This window comes from Aquarana catesbeiana, linkage group LG04 (genome assembly GCF_042186555.1).
Source record: "Aquarana catesbeiana isolate 2022-GZ linkage group LG04, ASM4218655v1, whole genome shotgun sequence".
Lineage (NCBI taxonomy): Eukaryota > Metazoa > Chordata > Amphibia > Anura > Ranidae > Aquarana > Aquarana catesbeiana.
In genome coordinates this window covers 561,821,262-561,839,896 of record NC_133327.1, presented here as the reverse complement: position 1 = coordinate 561,839,896, position 18,635 = coordinate 561,821,262, and the positions used below count along the sequence as shown (strand labels likewise).

Genomic DNA, 18,635 nt, shown 5'->3' with positions numbered 1-18,635 from the left:
TATGACTGACTAGGGGAAGTAAGGGTGTTTCCTCAACCTTTACTTATACATGTCTGTGAATCGGTGTCGATCAATCTTCAGCAATCAAACAGAAATAATTCTTAACTGTTTAACTTCCACTCGGCTATTGAGTTTTCTGAGAAAGAGAACTCTTTTGCTGAATCCAGTATAATCAGTTGTCTTTGGAGAGGCACTTCACCAATAAAAGTAAAGAAAAAGGTTCAAGTCACTGCACAATCATCTTAAAGTGTATCTAAACCCAATACCAAAAAGCAAAAAACAAAAAGGGTCTATCGGGACAGTTGCTGTCGCTGACTATGGATATGTACCCATCGAGTAGATATGTACTGGACTATCTCTTTACTAATACACAGACAATTTTTAATATAAAAATATAAATTTTAATACATATAGACAAATATATACACAGAGCAGGAAATAAAATTCAACCACAGGCAACTACTAACGGGGTCACCCGAGAGACAAAGTTGATGTGGGATATAGACAGATTGATCCTCTACTAGTTTCGCGGATTGAAACCGCTTCCTCGGGAGGAGCTGTCTATAAAACAGAAAATACAATCAAAATATGTTTTCTGGGTGAGCAGTTCTCTTTACCGTAATGTTTGCTGTATATTATGTTTTTGATGACGCTATTACTGTATATTTTATTGTATTATTATTTATTATTTTCTGTTTTATAGACAGCTCCTCCTGAGGAAGTGTTTTCAATCCGCAAAACTAGTAGAGGATCAATCTGTCTATATCCCACATCAACTTTGTCTCTCAGGTGACCCCGTTATTAGTTGCCTGTGGTTGAATTTTATTTCCTGCTCTGTGTATATATTTGTTTATATGTATTAAAACTTATATTTTTATATTAAAAATTGTCTGTGTATCAGTAACGAGATAGTCCAGTACAAATCTACTCGATGGGTACATATCCATGGTCAGCTACAGCAATTGTCCCGATAGACCCTTCTTGTTTTGTTTTTCCATATTAATTTGGATGATGGTACTTCATTAACTTCTGTTAATTCCCTATTATGTGAGGCAACACTCATACAATTTCCAATACTAAAAAAGGAATATGTTGCAGCTTACTAGTACTCGGTGTGGTGGTTCCATTTGTTTTCTTTTTACAGCTTCTTTTGCTTTATTTTACCTGGTAATCCTGAAAATAACGCAATTTCTGTCCCTGGGTGGCTATGTCACTACTCCACTGTATCTATGAAGGGAGCCATGATTGTCACCCTAGGCTGCTTTCCTGATATGGACTACAAACATATCCATATCTCTTCATCTCCATTACATAGGGGTAGGGCAATTGATAGTTTACAGAATACAACCAGGAAAGAAAGATATTCTTTGGCTCACAGGAAGTGACAAAGACACTGCATTTCTGGAAAAATCACCAGATATTTTCTGTATTTGCTGAAAATGTTCTTAGCTTGAAAAAAAAAGGAAACAAATGCAGGCTGTAAGCTGAAATATATTACAATTACCATAGCTCCCAACTGTCCCTGATTACGAGGGACTGTCCCTGATTTGGAGCAATGTTTCTCTCTCCCTCATTCCTCCTCATTTGTCCCTCACTTTGGTCTGATCTATATAGTTGTATATAAAATGCACTTTTTATCTATCAAAAAGTGTATTCCAGTGCTAAACCTTTCATCTGATTTCTAAATTGCTGCATTTGTAAATTCCAAAAGCCAATATAAAGGAATAGTAGTGGTGAAAAAAAAAGGACTTGTGGGTTTAACCAATTTTGTTTTTTTGTACAATTCTCCTTTAAGTGGGGCGTGGCAAGGGGTGTGTCCTATGCCTGCATACTTTTGCTAATACAGTGGGAACGGAAAGTATTCAGACCCCCTTCAATTTTTCACTCTTTGTTATATTGCAGCCATTTGCTAAAATCATTTTTTTCCTCATTAATGTACACACAGCACCCCATATTGACAGAAACACACAGAATTGTTGACATCTTTGCAGATTAATTAAAATAGAAAAACTGAAATATCACATGGTCCTAAGTATTCAGACCCTTTGCTGTGACACTCATATATTTAACTCAGGTGCTGTCCATTTCTTCTGATCATCCTTGAGATGGTTCTACACCTTCATTTGAGTCCAGCTGTGTTTGATTATATTGATTGGACTTGATTAGGAAAGCCACAGACCTGTCTATATAAGACCTTACACAGTGCATGTAAGAGCAAATGAGAATCATGAGGTCACAGGAACTGCCTGAAGAGCTCAGAGACAGAATTGTGGCAAGGCACAGATCTGGCCAAGGTTACAAAAAAATTTCTGCTGCACTTAAGGTTCCTAAGAGCACACTGGCCTCCATAATCCTTAAATGGAAGACGTTTGGGACGACCAGAACCCTTCCTAGAGCTGGCCGTCTGGCCAAACGGAGCTATCGGGGGGAGAAGAGCCTTGGTGAGAGAGGTAAGGAAGAACCCAAAGATCACTGTGGCTGAGCTCCAGAGATGCAGTCTGGAGATGGGAGAAAGTTGTAGAAAGTCAACCATCACTGCAGCCCTCCACTAGTTGGGGCTTTATGGCAGAGTGGCCCGACGGATGCCTCTCCTCAGTGCAAGACACATGAAACACCTGAAGGATTCCAAGATGGTGAGAAATAAGATTCTCTGGTCTGATGAGATTTTGGCCTTAATTCTAAGCGGTATGTGTGGAGAAAACCAGGCACTGCTCATCACCTGTCCAATACAGTCCCAACAGTGAAGCATGGTGGTGGCAGCATCATGCTGTGGGGGTGTTTTTCAGCTGCAGGGACAGGACGACTGGTTGCAAACGAGGGAAAGATGAATGCGGCCAAGTACAGGTATATCATGGATGAAAACCTTCTTCTCCAGAGTGCTCAGGACCTCAGACTGGGCCGAAGGTTTACCTTCCAACAAGACAATGACCCTAAGCACACAGCTAAAATAACGAAGGAGTGGCTTCACAACTCCGTGACTGTTCTTGAATGGCCCAGCCAAAGCCCCGACTTAAACCCAATTAAGCATCTCTGGAGAGACCTAAAAATGGCTGTCCACCAACGTTTACCATCCAACCTGACAGAACTGGAGAGGATCTGCAAGGAGGAATGGCAGAGGATCCCCAAATTCAGGTGTGAAAAAATTGTCGCATCTTTCCCAAAAAGAGTCATGGCTGTATTAGATCAAAAGGGTGCTTCTACTAAATACTGAGCAAAGGGTCTGAATACTTAGGACCATGTGATATTTCAGTTTTTCTTTTTTAATAAATCTGCAAAAATTCTGTGTTTTTCTGTCAATATTGGGGGCTGTGTGTACATTAATGAGGAAAAAAAATGAACTTAAATGATTTTAGCAAATACCTGCAATATAACAAAGAGTGAAAATTTAAGGGGTCTAAATACTTTCCGTCCCCACTGTAGGTGTCCCTCATTCCCATCTCAAAAAGTTGGGAAATATGCATTTACTCTCTTATTTTTGGTTATACAGGTACACCTCACTTAATGACCAGGTTCCATTCCAACAACCAGGTCATTAAACAAATTGGTTGTTAAAGGAGGAGTCACAAGTAATCAATATTTTAAGCATTCTTAACTACTATACTGTACTGTATTGTAAAAAAAAAAAAAGGTCTAAACACAAATCTTCAGCTCTAGAACGTTGTTTTAATTTGCATAAGTACAGAACACAAATGAGAATTCTGCACTGTACAATGATGCTCTCCCGACCCGCGTCATTCGGGTTGGGAGAGCTGGTCGTAAGTCCGAGTGGTCATTAAACAGGTAAGTCATTAAATGAGGAGTATCTGTACTTTAAAGTAATACTGAACTCTATTTTTTAAAGTGTTACTAAACCCAGGACCCTGCATTCACTATATCTGATCTCCCACAGTACACATAACTTGGAAATGCAATCGTTTTAGTAAATATAAACTGCTACATACCTTTTCTCATGAGCAGTATATAGCAGTCTTGTAACTTCTATCAGTATCCAGCAGAGCACTGGTAAAAGGCTGTAGGAGGAGTTTTCATTCTCCCAACAACATACAGGGATATTGGAAACGATTATCGACATTGACACACATACACCTACACAGATTGAACTGGTGTATTTATTCAACCTTACCGACTATGAAACTATGATTGTCCTATGAAGCTGCAGTACCCCTGATCCTCTGTCTGGACAGTGCTGATTGGCCCTGTGCTGATCACATGCACTTTTCCAAGAAAAAAAAAAAAACTCTCTAGCAATACACACCAAACTGAGCATATGCAGAGTGCCCCAAGACTCTGTTCTATGAGTAGATGGTTTGGGAACTGTGGATAAAGGGGAGAATCAGAGAAGGCAGAATCAAACAGCCTTTTTACACAATGCGTAGGATTAGCCACTTGGGTTCCACAGTGAGTACAACAAGCATGCTTTCCTGATGCCAACATGGCAGCATACCTATGATTATAGCTCCGCCCCTATATCCACCCACAGGACCTGTTTAGCTCAATAAAAGTCTGACTGAGAGCTACCTCACCCATTCTCCTTTTTGTCCTCAAAGATAAACACCTACAGACCGTTACAATCAGGATAAGCTCTTACCTGCTGACTATGTTGGAGTCCGTTTGGGTTCAGCCTCTCCCAAGCACGGTCCCACATCTTAGGCTGCTAAACGCAACAACAAGGTGGTGAGTGGTTTTGGGGCCGAGGTGTTCTCTAATCAGAGACATTATCCTTCTTGTGGCAGGCCTGCTGTGGCGTCCGGATTCTGGATGCGCGATGGGCCATGAAGCCGCGGCGGTCATCTTGGAAGAGGGAAAAGGCTTCCCTCGGATGGTGCAGACCTCCTGAATAGGAGGATGAAGGCAGGGGGGCGGAGCTACTTTTAAGGCGCCCTATTTAAAGGGCAGAGATACAAAAATGGATGGCTTATGATTTCTGGCAGCAAGACAAACTGTATTTCTGCAGAGGAGTATCCAGGGATAGGGATAGCAGGATGGCTATATGGTGGGGGATGAAAGGCTATATCGTAGGGGATGGAAGGCTCTCTGTCCAGATTGTTTTTTGGCTAAAAATTGTTTTTTTCAAAAAAAAAAAAAAAAAAGGATATGGGTTTATGTGCGTATATGTATGTATGTATATATGTGTATGTGTGTTTCCCTCTCTTTCTCTCTTCTTATTTTCCTTCTCTGTTGCCATGCAGTCCCCTTTGCACCTTTCAGTACTTCCGCCAGTATGAGCCTACCGCCACACAACCAAGACCACCGCACTGATAAGGGCCAACTCTGGGTAAGTAGGAAGATGCGGGAGAAAAGAGTGCGTTATACCCTGACAAGTGTGCCTTTTTGTCTGTTTCAGCCCCGGCCGCTCACACTCCCTCTTTAGGAGGTCCAGAAACCCTCCGGATCGTCAGGAATTTTTCAGGGCAGAAAGTGACTCCTCCAGTCCTGACAGACCACAGTACAAGGGACACAAATGTACACCTAAAAGAAAGCGCACAGCTTCTCCTCCAAGGGCTCAGTGCCCGAAAGGCAAATGTAGTGACTTTACATGTATTCCATGCAGGTATCCTGTCATTAACAAAAGTGTAAGTGTTTGTTAGAAATTAAAAGGATAAATACCTTTTCTGACAATGCAGCCGTGCGGTCATGTGATCCCCCTGTGCTGGCCGGCCCCGATCTATGGAGAGAAGTGGGAGGTGCCAAGATTCCCCTCTGCTGGCTGGTTGACGTCACAGGGGAATCTCTGCATTTCGCCTTTTCATTTTAAACAAACTCTTACACTTTTGTTAACGGCAGCATATCCTGATACATACATACATTGATATGTGTTGCATTATGAATAGAGGCGGGAGGGGCAGGGAGGAAAGCACTCTCATGCTGACAGGGAGGGGGGGGGAGAATGTTAGAGGAGAGATGAGAGCTGCAGATGACGGAGGCACATAAACTGACCACGGTAATCAAGGCTCAGCAGCCATGATTATCGTGGTCAGCAAAGGTGGGGGGGGGGGGACTAAGGAACTGCCAGGATCCACCAGGTTTATTACCAGTTAGAAAGAGAAGAATTAGACAGCACAAGCAGTGTGCTGTTATTCATGCCTTAAAGGAACAGCATCTTAGTTTTTTAGGGTTACAAACACATTACATGTACGTTCTCAGCATATGTTAGGTTCTTCAGGGCAAAAGTAACAATTTTTAATGCAATTTGGATTAAATGACAAGCCAGAACTGAGCGTGGATTGGGGCTAGCATGTTCTAAAAGCATGTATAAAGCCGGATGGATGCATACATGCTGCTAAAACACACTAGCCTCAATAGCCCTGAAGAAGGGGGAGTCCTTTCCCCTGAAACACATGGACTGTATGTGTTGTTCCTAAAGAATAAATGTATTACAAGGAAAAGGAAGCTTGTACTAGGTGCCCCTAAACACACTTTATGTCATGGAGAAAATGGGAAGCGCAAGTTTTAGTAGTCTTTCCTAGGGTGACAAGGCTGCTTCTACAGTGAGTGATTGTTGTCATCCTAGAACAGGAAACATGTTACTAACAAGATCATCAGTTGATAATCAAAAGAAAAACCTGGAAAAAGAAAACAAATGCAGCCAGCACATCTAAGAACTGGTAAGCTGCCATATATTAGATTAATGTTGAGTTTAAATATAATGTATATATTATAACGAATTACCTGAACAATTTCCCAATCCTGGCACACAGTTGTTTCTTTCTTGTATGCATTGTCACAAAGGTAAGACTCCTGGATAACCCAAGGGGACATTTGCTCTGGCAGAATATAAGATTCTATTCCTTTCTGCAGCAATTCCATATCAAATCCCGGTGGTAACATTTTCCGTACCTCTTCAAGGCCATGTGGTTTGTGCTGTATACTTGAAATAAAAGAAGCAACAGCCCTAATAACAAAAGCCCTCCTATTACCTTCCTTAGTCTGAGAGTGATAAGAGGCTGCGCATTTTTTCTGCAAACCATCCACAGAGTTCTCTGGAACTACGTCATTGCCAAGCAGACATGCCAGAAGAGGTAGATCTGAAATACGGATTCTAAGCTCCTCACATACATGTTCCCTTGAATACATTAATGTGACAAGACTGTCTAAGCGAAGTTTGTTGATGGAAAAATATGGGGCAGTGTTAAAGATTATATAGTCACTATCCTCCCCTAAAATTCCAAGACAGTTGTGTTGCAAAGCATACGCAGCTGCTTCATAGTCACCTTCAACTTGTGTGCAGATGATTTGCTGGTTTAGCGCCTTCAAAGCAAATCGCGTAAAAGTAGCTATTCCTGAAGGAATAAAAAACTTATTTCTGCCAGGCTGCTGCCTGTTAGCTTTTAAAAAACTGAAGATTTTCTCGATTTCAGTGTTGTCGCGCAGCCGTCGCTTAGTCCATTCTGCCCTCTTCTTTTGCTCTATGACACCATCAAAGAAAAATACAAGCTTAATACCAGCCTTTACAAAGGTTGCAATAAAGCATTCTAAGCTGGAGAGATATTCCTTCCACTGGCCCCCATGTATCCAATCATTTGGTGTGTACCACGTGCGCAAGCAGCCCATCGCATCCACAACAATGGTAGGAGTTGATTCTGGATGAGCAGATTTGTGCCTGTTAGCCATTGACTTTAAGTTGACCATACTGCAGGCTCCGGGACAGGAATTCTGCACAAAACTCTGAAGCCCTTTGATGCCCATTGTTGCTACTGAACACTGAAACAAGACGCGGCCTGTAGCAAAGGAAACAAAAAAGACACACTTTAAAAAGTTTAACTTTTAATGTTAAAATGTTATCATAACCAAAAACATTGTTCAAACAGTCAACTACAATCTTACTTCTAAGGCTACATGTACACTGGAACTCCCCTAGACGTGGCAGCTGAAAAACACTAAGCACGGCAAAAACGTGTGTAAACATGGTACCGCGTTTAGCACATGAATGCTTATTCGGTTAATTGACCAGAATACTTGCCATTGAAATGAATAAACACCCAAGTGCTAAACGCAGCTAGCGCTTAGGTGCATTTACATGTGTATTTGCCGCATTTGGCGTTTTCTTGCGAAAAACATTCCTCTCCTGAACATGATTCTACTGTGTTCAGGAGAGAGACGTTTAACTGCTGCTAAACTCTGGTAAACGCCTACTCTATGAGTGCATGGACACATAGGCTTTTATTGAGTTGAGTTCAGGGGCTTTGGCCAAAAAAAAGGCCTTAAAGTGATTGTTTTTTTTAAAACGAGAGTTTACAAACATGTTATACTTACCTGCTCTGTGCAGTGGTTTTGCACAGAGCAGCCTCGATCCTCCTCTTCCCCATGCCTCTTTGCTGCTCCTGGCCCCTCCCTCCTGTGGAGTGCCCCCACAGCAAGCAGCTTGCTATGGGGCACCCGAGCTGAGCTGCAGCTCCGTGTGTCCATTCAGACACGGAGCTGCCATTTTGCCCCGCCCCCTCTCTCCCCTGATTGGCTCACTAACTTTGATTGACAGTCACGGGGAGCCAATGGTGATGCTGCTGTGTATGAGCCAATCAGGAGGGAGAATCCTAGACAGCCGAGGGATTCATGGACATCGCTGGACAGAGATGGGGCTCAGGTAAGTATTAGGGGGTGCTGGGGCGGCTGCTACTCACAGAAGGCTTTTTATCTGCCTTTACAACGCCTTTAAGCCTCGTACACACAATGAGAATATCGGATGAATGTTCAAAATTCTCATACGACAGAATACAACTTCAGAGGTGATGTAATGTATTCTTTCTTTTCCGAGCATGCGTGGTCTTGCTCTTCCGATTTTTTTCAGATGAATACTGTACTGATTAAACTAAAACAGTGCGTTCTGCTTTCGCATTAGAAACATTTTTGTTTTTGTCCCTTCTGATAATGTCAGATAAACTGTCGTGATCGCCTCTCGAAAGCTGTGTACTAATGATCAGATTATCGTACGATTGCTTCGAAATTGCTTTCGTCCGATTTTCTGATCCTGTGTACTAGGCATTAGGCTTTATTGAAGCTGCATTGCCATTGTTTTATTGGGGAGTGTGGGGCCCTAGATTAAAACGCTCAAGCATTACAATCTATAGGCAGCTACAGTCCAAATGTCACATAAACTTACAGTACGTCCCCCACACTGCACCACCTTGCCTGGTTGTCACTCATGTGTGAATGGACCCTTTTAAACTCAGTTTACTAATTCCCACCCGTAGCTTGTGAGGTGCTTAGCGGGGTTTGGAACAGCCTATCCAGCACCCAATGACTGCCTCAATATCAACAAGACTTTAGCCCCCCTTAATAACATTTCCTACCTACGTAGTTCATGTATTAAAACCATCTATTTAAGCCACAACATCCAGTCTGCCTCTTTCATTTATTTTCTTACCTGCGTTAGAAAAATATCAGCTGATTGATTACTGTTGCCAATAGGCACCATCCATTAAGTTAATTCTTACACAAGAGGCACAGTAACATGCTCTTATATTTTATATTTAGAATTCAAATAATTGGACACTTTGAGTAAACATTATTATTTTTTTTGTTTTCACAAAAAGTATACAGAATACAGGCAAATCCTGGAAATAATCTATTTATGTTCTGGTGGATTAGGTTTGAATTTTTAAAGGTCTTATTGCACAACTACGTGACTTGTTTGTTAATGAGTATATGCATAAATTAAATGGCTTGTTAAAAAAGCAGTGTGAGGCATATTGCCAAGCTCTTGTAATTGTCATAAAACCCTGAGATTTCAAGGTTAGTACATTTATATAATAGAAGGTTGGTGAATGGGCAATTATAGTAATAGCACATAAATATGAAAAAATGAATGTCATTATGCAACTTCCCTACAAATCAGAACTGTGAAGAAGGGAATCTAACCTTTTTTTTTTTTTTTCTAGAGGAGAACGAAGGACAATTTTCTGCACATATTACATGCAGCTTCCACTTTTTTAAACGCACGATATATACTGTAGCTAAAATTATTTTTATGGCAAATTTTTAGAAAACTACTCATTGTGACATACAGGAAAAATATTTGTTTATCAATGCTGGACTAATGCAAAAACGTATCCTTTAATCAAACAGCTCATGACACCACATTCCAGTTACATCGTTAGACAATTCGACAAGGTATTTCCAAGGGGTCAACAGATCTACATCTAAAAGCGTAAATTAAGAAAATACAGTGCTCAGCATAAATGAGTACACCCCTTTTGAAAAGTAAGATATTAATCAATATCTCAATGAACACAAGAACAATTTCCAAAATGTTGACAAAACTGAGTTTCATAGAAAATTTGTTAAGCTCATTACATGAAAGTAAGGCTAAAGTGGAGTTCCACCCATATAAAAGTCAGCAGCTACAAAAAGTGTAGCTGCTGACTTTTAATAATCGGACACTCACCTGTCCCACGGTCCAGCGATGCGGGCGAACGAAGCCCCACTCCTCTCCCCCATGCCAGCATTGTGACTGTGGGCACCCGGCTGTGGCTTCACAACCGGGCACGCACTGTGCATGTGCCAGCCATGCTGTGATTGGCCGGGCAATCTTCTGGGACCTGTGACGTGTCCCAGAAGATTGCACGGAGGGAGGGTGGAGAGGTGAACTTCCTTCCGGCTCCACTGAGCCCCAGGGGGAAGTGGGAGCTGGATGCCCCTAAAAAGAGGGTATCCCCCCAAAAAAAAGTCATGCCAAATATGGCATGTCAGGGGGTCACCTTCACTTAAAGCGGAAGTTCCATTTTTGGGTGGAACTCCGCTTTAATAATATAACTTATTAAATAATAAAATCTTCAGTTTTACTCAAATTAGTTGATGCAAAAATGACCTCCATGATTTGTAAGGACAGCAACTCTTCTAAACATGGAATGAACAAGTTGGTGACATACTGCAACAGATAACCTTGTCCATTCTTCAAGAACGACCCCTTTTAGAGCCTGGATGCTGGATGGAGAGTGATGCTCCACTTGTCTATTCAGAACTCCCCATAGGTGTTCGATTTGGTTCAGATCAGGAGACATACATGGCCACTAAATCACTTTCACCCTGTCCTTCTTCAGAAATACAACAGTGGTCCTAGATGTGTGTTTTGGAACTTTGTCATGTTGAAAAAGTGTACGACGACCAAGGGCACGGACTGATGGTAGCATCTTCTCTTTCAATATAGAGCAGTACATCTGTGAATTCATGATACCAGCAATGAAATGCAGTTCCCCGACACCAGCAGCACTCATACAGCCCCACAGGAGGACATTCCATCACCATGTTTCACTGTAGGCACCATGCATTTTTGTTTGTACTCCTCACCTTTGCGATGCCATACAGTTTTGAAGCCATCAGTTCCAAAAACATTTATCTTGGTCTCATCACTCCAAAGTACAGAGTCCCAGTAGTCTTCTTCTTTTTCAGCATGTGCCCTGGCAAATTCTAGGCAGACTTTATTGTGCATAGGCTTTAGGAGAGGCTTCCTTCGTGGACGACATCCATACATGCCATTCCTCTGCAGTGCACGCCGTATTGTGTCACAGGAAACAATCACCCCAGTTTGGCTTTCTACTTCCTTAGCTAACTGCAGTGAACTTGCATGGTGATTTTCTTCAACCCTTCTCATCAGAAGACACTCCTGACGAGGTGTTAACGTCCATGGATGGATTATCACATAGTTGTTTGGCTCCTTTTTAAAACATAATGATAACAGAAATCATCCAAACGACCCTGATTGAAAGTTTCCATACCCTGGAATATTTGGGCTTGGTACAGATACACAAAGTGACACACACCGGTTAAAATGGCAGTGAATTTCCCACATCTGTGGCTTTTTAAATTGCAATTAGTGTCTGTTTATAAATAGTCAATGAGTTTGTTAGTTCTCACGTGGATGCACTGAGCAGGCTAGATACTGAGCCATGGCGAGCAGAAAAGAACTGTCAAAATACCTGCGTAACAAGATAATGGAACTATAAAAATGGAATAGGATATAAAAAGATATCCAAAGCCAGTCATTACTGTTCAATCACTTAATAGGAAGTGAAAAATTCGGGGATCTCTTGATACCAAGCCAAGGTCAGGTAGACCAAGAAAGATTGCAGCCCCAACTACCGGTAGAATTGTTTGGGATACAAAGAAAATCCAGGCTGTTTTGGAAAAAGTAGTTGTTTCAAAAAGCACAATATAAAGATACTTTAGCAGAAATGAGCTGCATGGTCGAGTTGCCAGAAAGAAGAATTTACTGTGCTAATACCACAAAAAAAGCCCGGTTACAATATGCATGAAAACACCTTGACACGCCTCACAGGTTCTGGCACTCTGTAATCTGGAGCAATGAGACCAAAATAGGGCTTTAAGGGCACAACCATGTTGGGAGAGGAGTCGACAAGGCCTACAGGGACAATACCATCCCCACTGTGAAGCATGGTGGTTACTGATGTTTGGGGGGTGCAAGCTCTAAAGGCACGAGAATTCCTGTGAAAATTGATGGCAAGATGAATGCAGCTATGATATCAGAAAATACTGGAAGACAATTTGCATTCTTCTGCACAAAAGCTGTGCATGGGACACTGTTGGACCTTCCAGCATGACAATGACCCTAAGCACAAAGCCAAGTTGACCCTCCAGTGGTTACAACAGAAAAGGGTGAAGGTTCTGGAGTGACCATCACAGTCTCCTGACCATAATATCATCGAGCCACTCTGAGGAGATCTCAAACGTTCGGTTCATGCAAGACAACCAAAGACTTTGCATGACCTGGAGGCATTCTGCCAAGACCAATGGACAGCTATACCACCTACAAAAATTTGGGACATCATAGACAACTATTATAAAAGACTGCACGCTGCCACTGATGCTAAAGGGTGCAATACACAGTATTAAGCACTAAGGGAATGCAGACTTTTGAACATTTGTTTACTTGTTGTCATGTTTTGTTTTATGGTTGCTCTATGCTGTTATGACCGACAGTTGAATATGAATCCCATAAGAAGTAAAAGAAATGGGTTTTGCCTGCTCACTTACGTTTTCTTTAAAAAATGGTGCATACTGTATATTTCTCCAAGGGTATGAAAACTTTTGAACACAACTGTAAAAGTAAGAGGGACTTCATACTTTACTGGAGTAGTACCAACAGTAATATATGCCCGTTACCATGCACTAACTGATATATATCTGTATATACAGTATAAGCTCATTACATGAGTGAACACGTGTTCTTACACAATGCACTAATAGTTGATAGTGAGAGCAGCAATATGTTACAAGTTTCTCAGACACCCATCTGCTTCTTCAGACAGTATGGGACAAAATTATCTGTATTTTAAAATGATACATACAACAACAACATAGATCCTACTGGGGACTGCAGGGGATACAACAAAGAGAGGACACCACACCTCAGCAAACCAGACCCAATCAAAAGATCAATACTGTGCATGGGGTATATTATTGATGCTTGGTGGGGGATCTGCATATGTAAGTGCATGTAAATATCATTTAGGGGGACATTGCAAAAGTGGGCCCATTTCTCCCCTCATAAACAACTTGTATGTTGAGGATCTGATCCCAATAGGGGTCATACTATACCAAATGCGCAATCTGAATGGAAGCAGATATCTGTTCCTAGCAAAACCTACCCCCATCCCTGTGGAATGGACCAAGAAAAAAAGTGCTGTTACGTTGTTTTTATCAAAATAATTTGGCTGATTAAAAGAATATTAATGCATTAATAAAGGCTGCATGTCCATTAAGATATCCATTTTAAGGCTAAAGTAGAGTACACACTAACAGTTTCGGATTATTTTTTTAATGATCGGCATCCCAGGATATCCCTTTTTAGGTCCCTTTTTACACAGGCAGACCGATCGGATCTGGCTGTCCGTTTTTTAGGCGGACCCGATCGGACCACCCATTGCACACCTGCATCTGATTTGAGCTGCCAAGAACAGAGGGATGGGGATCTGTTCCCCATCCGTCTAGAGGACTGGATCAGATGACAGTCGGATGGAAATGGACAGACTGTTCGTTTCCATCTGATCGCCCCATAGAGAACATCGGGCTCTGTCTGGGTCCACTTTAAGTGAAGCGGACAGGGACCTCTCATCCGCCTCCTCAGAGGGGATCAGCAGACAGATCCCCCCCTAAGCAGACAGATCTGATTGACATGGTCTGCTCCATGTGAAAGAGGTCTTAACCTGGCATGCTGTTCAACACATGTTGGAGTAAAACTTTATGTTACTCCCCAGTGAACTACTGTGTCAGCAGAAGACAAGAGATCAACTTTTCCAACCTTGATGATATCCCAACCCACCCTTAAACACCTGTCCACTATGGATAAATTACACGGCTGCAGGGTTTCGGATAGTTTGCTGTGTTCAGAGGCAGTTATACAACACCTCTGGGAGCACCAACACTCTGTGTATACAAACTGGCTGATTAGCTGCGGCAAAAACTCCCCACTGACCCCAAAGCCTCTCGCCTTTGTTTTTTTTTTTTAAGCTCCATTGTGAAGTGCACAAAACTAACACCAGACACATTAAAAAAGCGAGCACACAAAACGTGAAGCATGCAAAATAAAAAAGTGCACAGGGTATACACATAGTCCTCCTTCGAAGAGAAGGGACCCTGATCTCCCTGAGTTCAAGACTCCTGATGTACTCATGATCCACCAGGCCAAAACCCAGCATGCCCCATTCTTCGGAGGACCTGTTGAAGCAAGGTTCTCTCAAGTACTAGGTGGGGCTCTCCCGAAGGAAGACCCCATGGAAGGTGGAGAACCTGACATTCCCTCCACTGCAAGACTTTCAGGGCAAGCCCAAGAGCCTACACCCTTCAAATCCAGGAGAAATCTCGGAGCTTCATGGTGTGGCGCTTGTTGAATCCCCTTTAAACAAAAAAAAGTGAACTCTGAAATCACAGCACGCAAAAAAAAAAAAAAACGTGCACAAAGGGTACAGAAGTGGCTAAACCTCCGAAGAGGAAGGGCCTCTAACCCTGAACCCCCCATGGTGCAAGGTTTCTGACAGGGACAAGGTACTCTATGGTTTATCCAGGCCGAAGCCAGGTGGACCCCGCTCCTTAGGGACCAGCCGATGCTGGTCCACCAAGTACTTGGTGAGATGCCAAGTACCCAAAGAGAGACCCCTCTGGGTGAGGAGATGTAAAACACTTGAATGCCACAGAACCTCCATACAACACCAGGGCCCGCTGGAAAATCTGCACCGTTGGTCTCTGTGCATAAATAATAATAATAAAAAAAAAAACACATGCAGTGCAAGTGCCCACGAATAAATAGTGAAAAATAAAAAAGTGTCAAGTACAATGACAAGGCAGGCCTTCCTAAAACTTTCCCCTGGACTAGTCAAAAGGCCTGCCCATGAAGCGTGTGCAAGAAAAGCAATTAGTGACATGTTCTGGTGCTAGTGAAAGAAACACAAAGGTGTACCACTTCCAATGTGTCTTTTTTTTCCAGCCCCAGGGAGCACATCGCTGGAAGCCCCTTGCGCCTCCCAGCCCTTGGCCAGACATACACAGCCCATTCCTACCAGAAAGACATTAGCACCTAGGGAAAGTCCTGCCTTCAACCTGGGATAAGTCTGGTGTACCAGGCCAGATTCAAACAGGGGGGAAAAGGATCCCCCCCCCCCACTGTGCCCACCTTATTACATTGGGAAAATACTAGCTGGTGGCCCCACTTAGCTAACATCACCAGCTTTCTTCCTCCCAAAAACCGATAAGAACAGATACCACACTTGATCTTTGCCAAAATGCTGAGAAGCAATGAGTAAGTAGAGCAAATCAGAACGGTCAAAGACTGGAACCTGGAAGGAGTCCAGCTAAGGATGTCTGCGACCGGTGGGGAAACTCCTGGACACCACATTGCTGTTGGAGTGGAGATGAGGGCACCGGTTTCCTTTAATTCCCAGACAGAAGAACAAACTGCAGTTATCAGAATGTTAAGGCTCGGTTCACACTGGGGCGACTTGTCAGGCGACCTAGTCGCCTGACAAGTCGCCTCCCGTTCTGTGCTATGGAACCGTTCTAATTGGAGCGACGCAAGTCGCTCCGACTTAGAAAAAGGTTCCTGTATTACTTTGGGGGCGACTTGGGGCGACTTGCATAGACTTCTATGCAGAAGTCGTCTCGCAAGTCGCCCCGGCAGTCGTTTGCAGGTCGCCTCGCTGAGGCGACCTGCAAGTCGTGCCGCCCATGTGTGAACCGAGCCTAAGGGTGAACTCCAGTCAAACATCTACATAGACAGATAAAATACAAGTTAGATCCTGTGTTGATGAGCTTGGGATCCTGTCGATCATATCAGTCTGAGATCATTCAGAATTAATTGACCTGCGATCCCTCCGTCTAATCTGCTTCATGCCAAATCTGCATTCCCATAAGCTTCATTAAAGTGGACAAATGTCCACCAATACAGGCCCTGTTTCAGCTGTTTTATTTTCAAAGGAGCGGTACCGCTGCCATTCCTGTCCTGAGATTTACACAGCAGTGTTTTGCCGATGACACTCCCAGTTATAGACTATGATAGGGATTGGGTGGTTTCCTCTCTTCAACCCCAGCCTGTTGATTGTACAGTAAAGGAGCAGCAGGAGACTGATGCAGTCATCCCTCTAGTCACATCGCTCTCTTCACCTCTCAGCTTGCTCCTTTCCAGTACATTTACATGCAATGGAAACTGATTTGCTCCCAGTTTAAAGTGACCCTGCATTCACTATATCTGGTCTCCCACAGTACACAGAACATGGAATTGCAATTATTTTAGTAAATATAAACTGCTAAATACCTTTTCTCATCAGCAGCTACAGCAGTCTTGTGACTAATATCAATATTTGGTTAAAGCTTGTAGGGGGACTTTCCATTCTCCTCTGACTGTCCTATGAGGCTGCAGGACCCCTGACCCTCTGTCTGGACAGTGCTGATCATTCCTGTGCCGATCACATGACTCTCCCAAAAAAAAAAAAAAAATATATATATATATATATATATATATATATATATATATAAATTCTCAAGCAATACACACCAAACTGAGCATGTGCAGAGTGCCCCAAAGGCTCAGGAGATGGATTGGGGACTGTAGAAGAAGGGTGGGATCAGAGAAGACAGGATCGAACACCCTTTTTACACAATGTGGAGATCTAAGCCCTTAAATTACACAGTGAGTAAAACAAGCATTCTTTACTGCATATATAGAATGATTTTACTGTTGGGGGTTTAGTGACACTTTAACTCTTTCCAGCCAGCAGGCTCTTTATAAGTAGTAATGGTGGGCTTCCCAGTCATGTGATCACTGTGATTGGCTGTTCCAATGATCGTGTGGTGGAGAGTCTGCCACACTGCCTCCTGACTGTAAACAGTGCAGTACTGGGTAGCAGTGTAATCACTGTGCTGGGGGTGCTGATTGAGCATGCTCTCGACAAACAAAGGACGATGGCTGTTTGCACATTAAGGATGAGCTCCGGCGTGTTCGCACAGCCCACGTGCCGAGCCCGCCAGGAAGTCGGCACTGCGCTAATCACAGGCAGTGAGACATTGCCCCTATGTACGGAAATGTCTCACTGCCTGTGATTAGCGCAGTGCCCACCTCCTGGCGGGCTCTGCACGTGGGCTGTGCGAACATGCCGGAGCTCATCCTTAATGCACATATGTGGCCGCTCCATGTTAAAGCCCACCGCCATTTCTAGGCCTCGTTTACACAGTATGTAAAACACTCTGCGTATGGGGTCTAGTTCCGGAGGGATCTCTAAAATGAATCGGGCCATTCAAAGCAGAGATGCACCCGTGACCGCGCAGATTGTGCCATTTTACTGCATGTATGCATGCAAATCCACCTAAGTGTGTGTGTAAACGCATCTAAACATGACGGACATAAACGCGTCTAAACACAGCGGATATCAACGTGTCTAAACGGATGCGTTTTGCTTGCTGCATATAACACACATGTCCGTGTGAACGAGGCCATACGTGTATGGCTGGCGTTATATACTGCTGTACAGAGGCTGATACAAGGGACTTCCACTAATGACATATTCATAAACAACACTACCTTCCTTGGTACAGCAGTAATAATAATAACCCGTCTACACCACACTGCTACGTCCTACAATCCCTACTGCAGACAGACACACAACCCTCTATAGTTAGGAAGGAAATCTCCTCACCGCCTGCACTGCCGAAGACTACAACTCCCAGAATGCACCGGGCGGCGGACGGTCCCAGCACTACCGCGGCTCCACGTTGCTCTTACTGCGCATGCGCACTCGCAGCGCTGCTGGCTGCAGGTATGAATGAAGTAAACTTGTACCTGTGTATGTCTACCTGATCCCCGCCGACTTTTCACACGCAGAGCGTCGCACTTCCGCTTCCGGCTTACCTGATCACGTGCTTTGTGAAGTGGAGCTCATGTTCTGTTGAGGAGGGATGGAGTCTGTGTTGTGTGCTACAGCCATGAGGTGTGCCATAATTATCAGTGACGTGTATGGGGCAGGAATGGTGGCTTCCATTAAAATGTGCTTGAGGGAGCCTTCACCCATTTAGGGTTTGTGTAAACAGTCGTTTGTGGCTGCACACTGCGCCCAGGTCAGTGGATGCCGAACAGCCACAGACAGGAAGGCTGTACAAATCATTACCAGGCTGAAACTGGCCATGTGTAGTCACAC

General features: G+C 43.3%; 1 protein-coding gene and 1 pseudogene across 2 annotated transcripts in view; both read right to left on the bottom strand.

Annotated features, from left to right (window-relative positions):
* FAM120B (family with sequence similarity 120 member B) overlaps positions 1–18,380 on the bottom strand; it is a 248,490-nt gene extending 230,110 nt beyond the window's left edge. The window contains exons 1-2 of one of the 2 annotated variants that reach the window (XM_073628010.1): positions 18,281–18,380; positions 6,670–7,718 (exon numbers count right to left, since the gene is read on the bottom strand). In XM_073628010.1, coding sequence (XP_073484111.1) covers positions 6,670–7,686 — 1,017 coding nt within the window. In that variant the 5' untranslated portion in view covers positions 7,687–7,718; positions 18,281–18,380. The other variant, XM_073628009.1, reaches the window with a different exon arrangement.
* LOC141142012 (U2 spliceosomal RNA) lies at positions 15,533–15,746 on the bottom strand (annotated as a pseudogene).
* Positions 18,381–18,635: the final 255 nt, after the last annotated feature.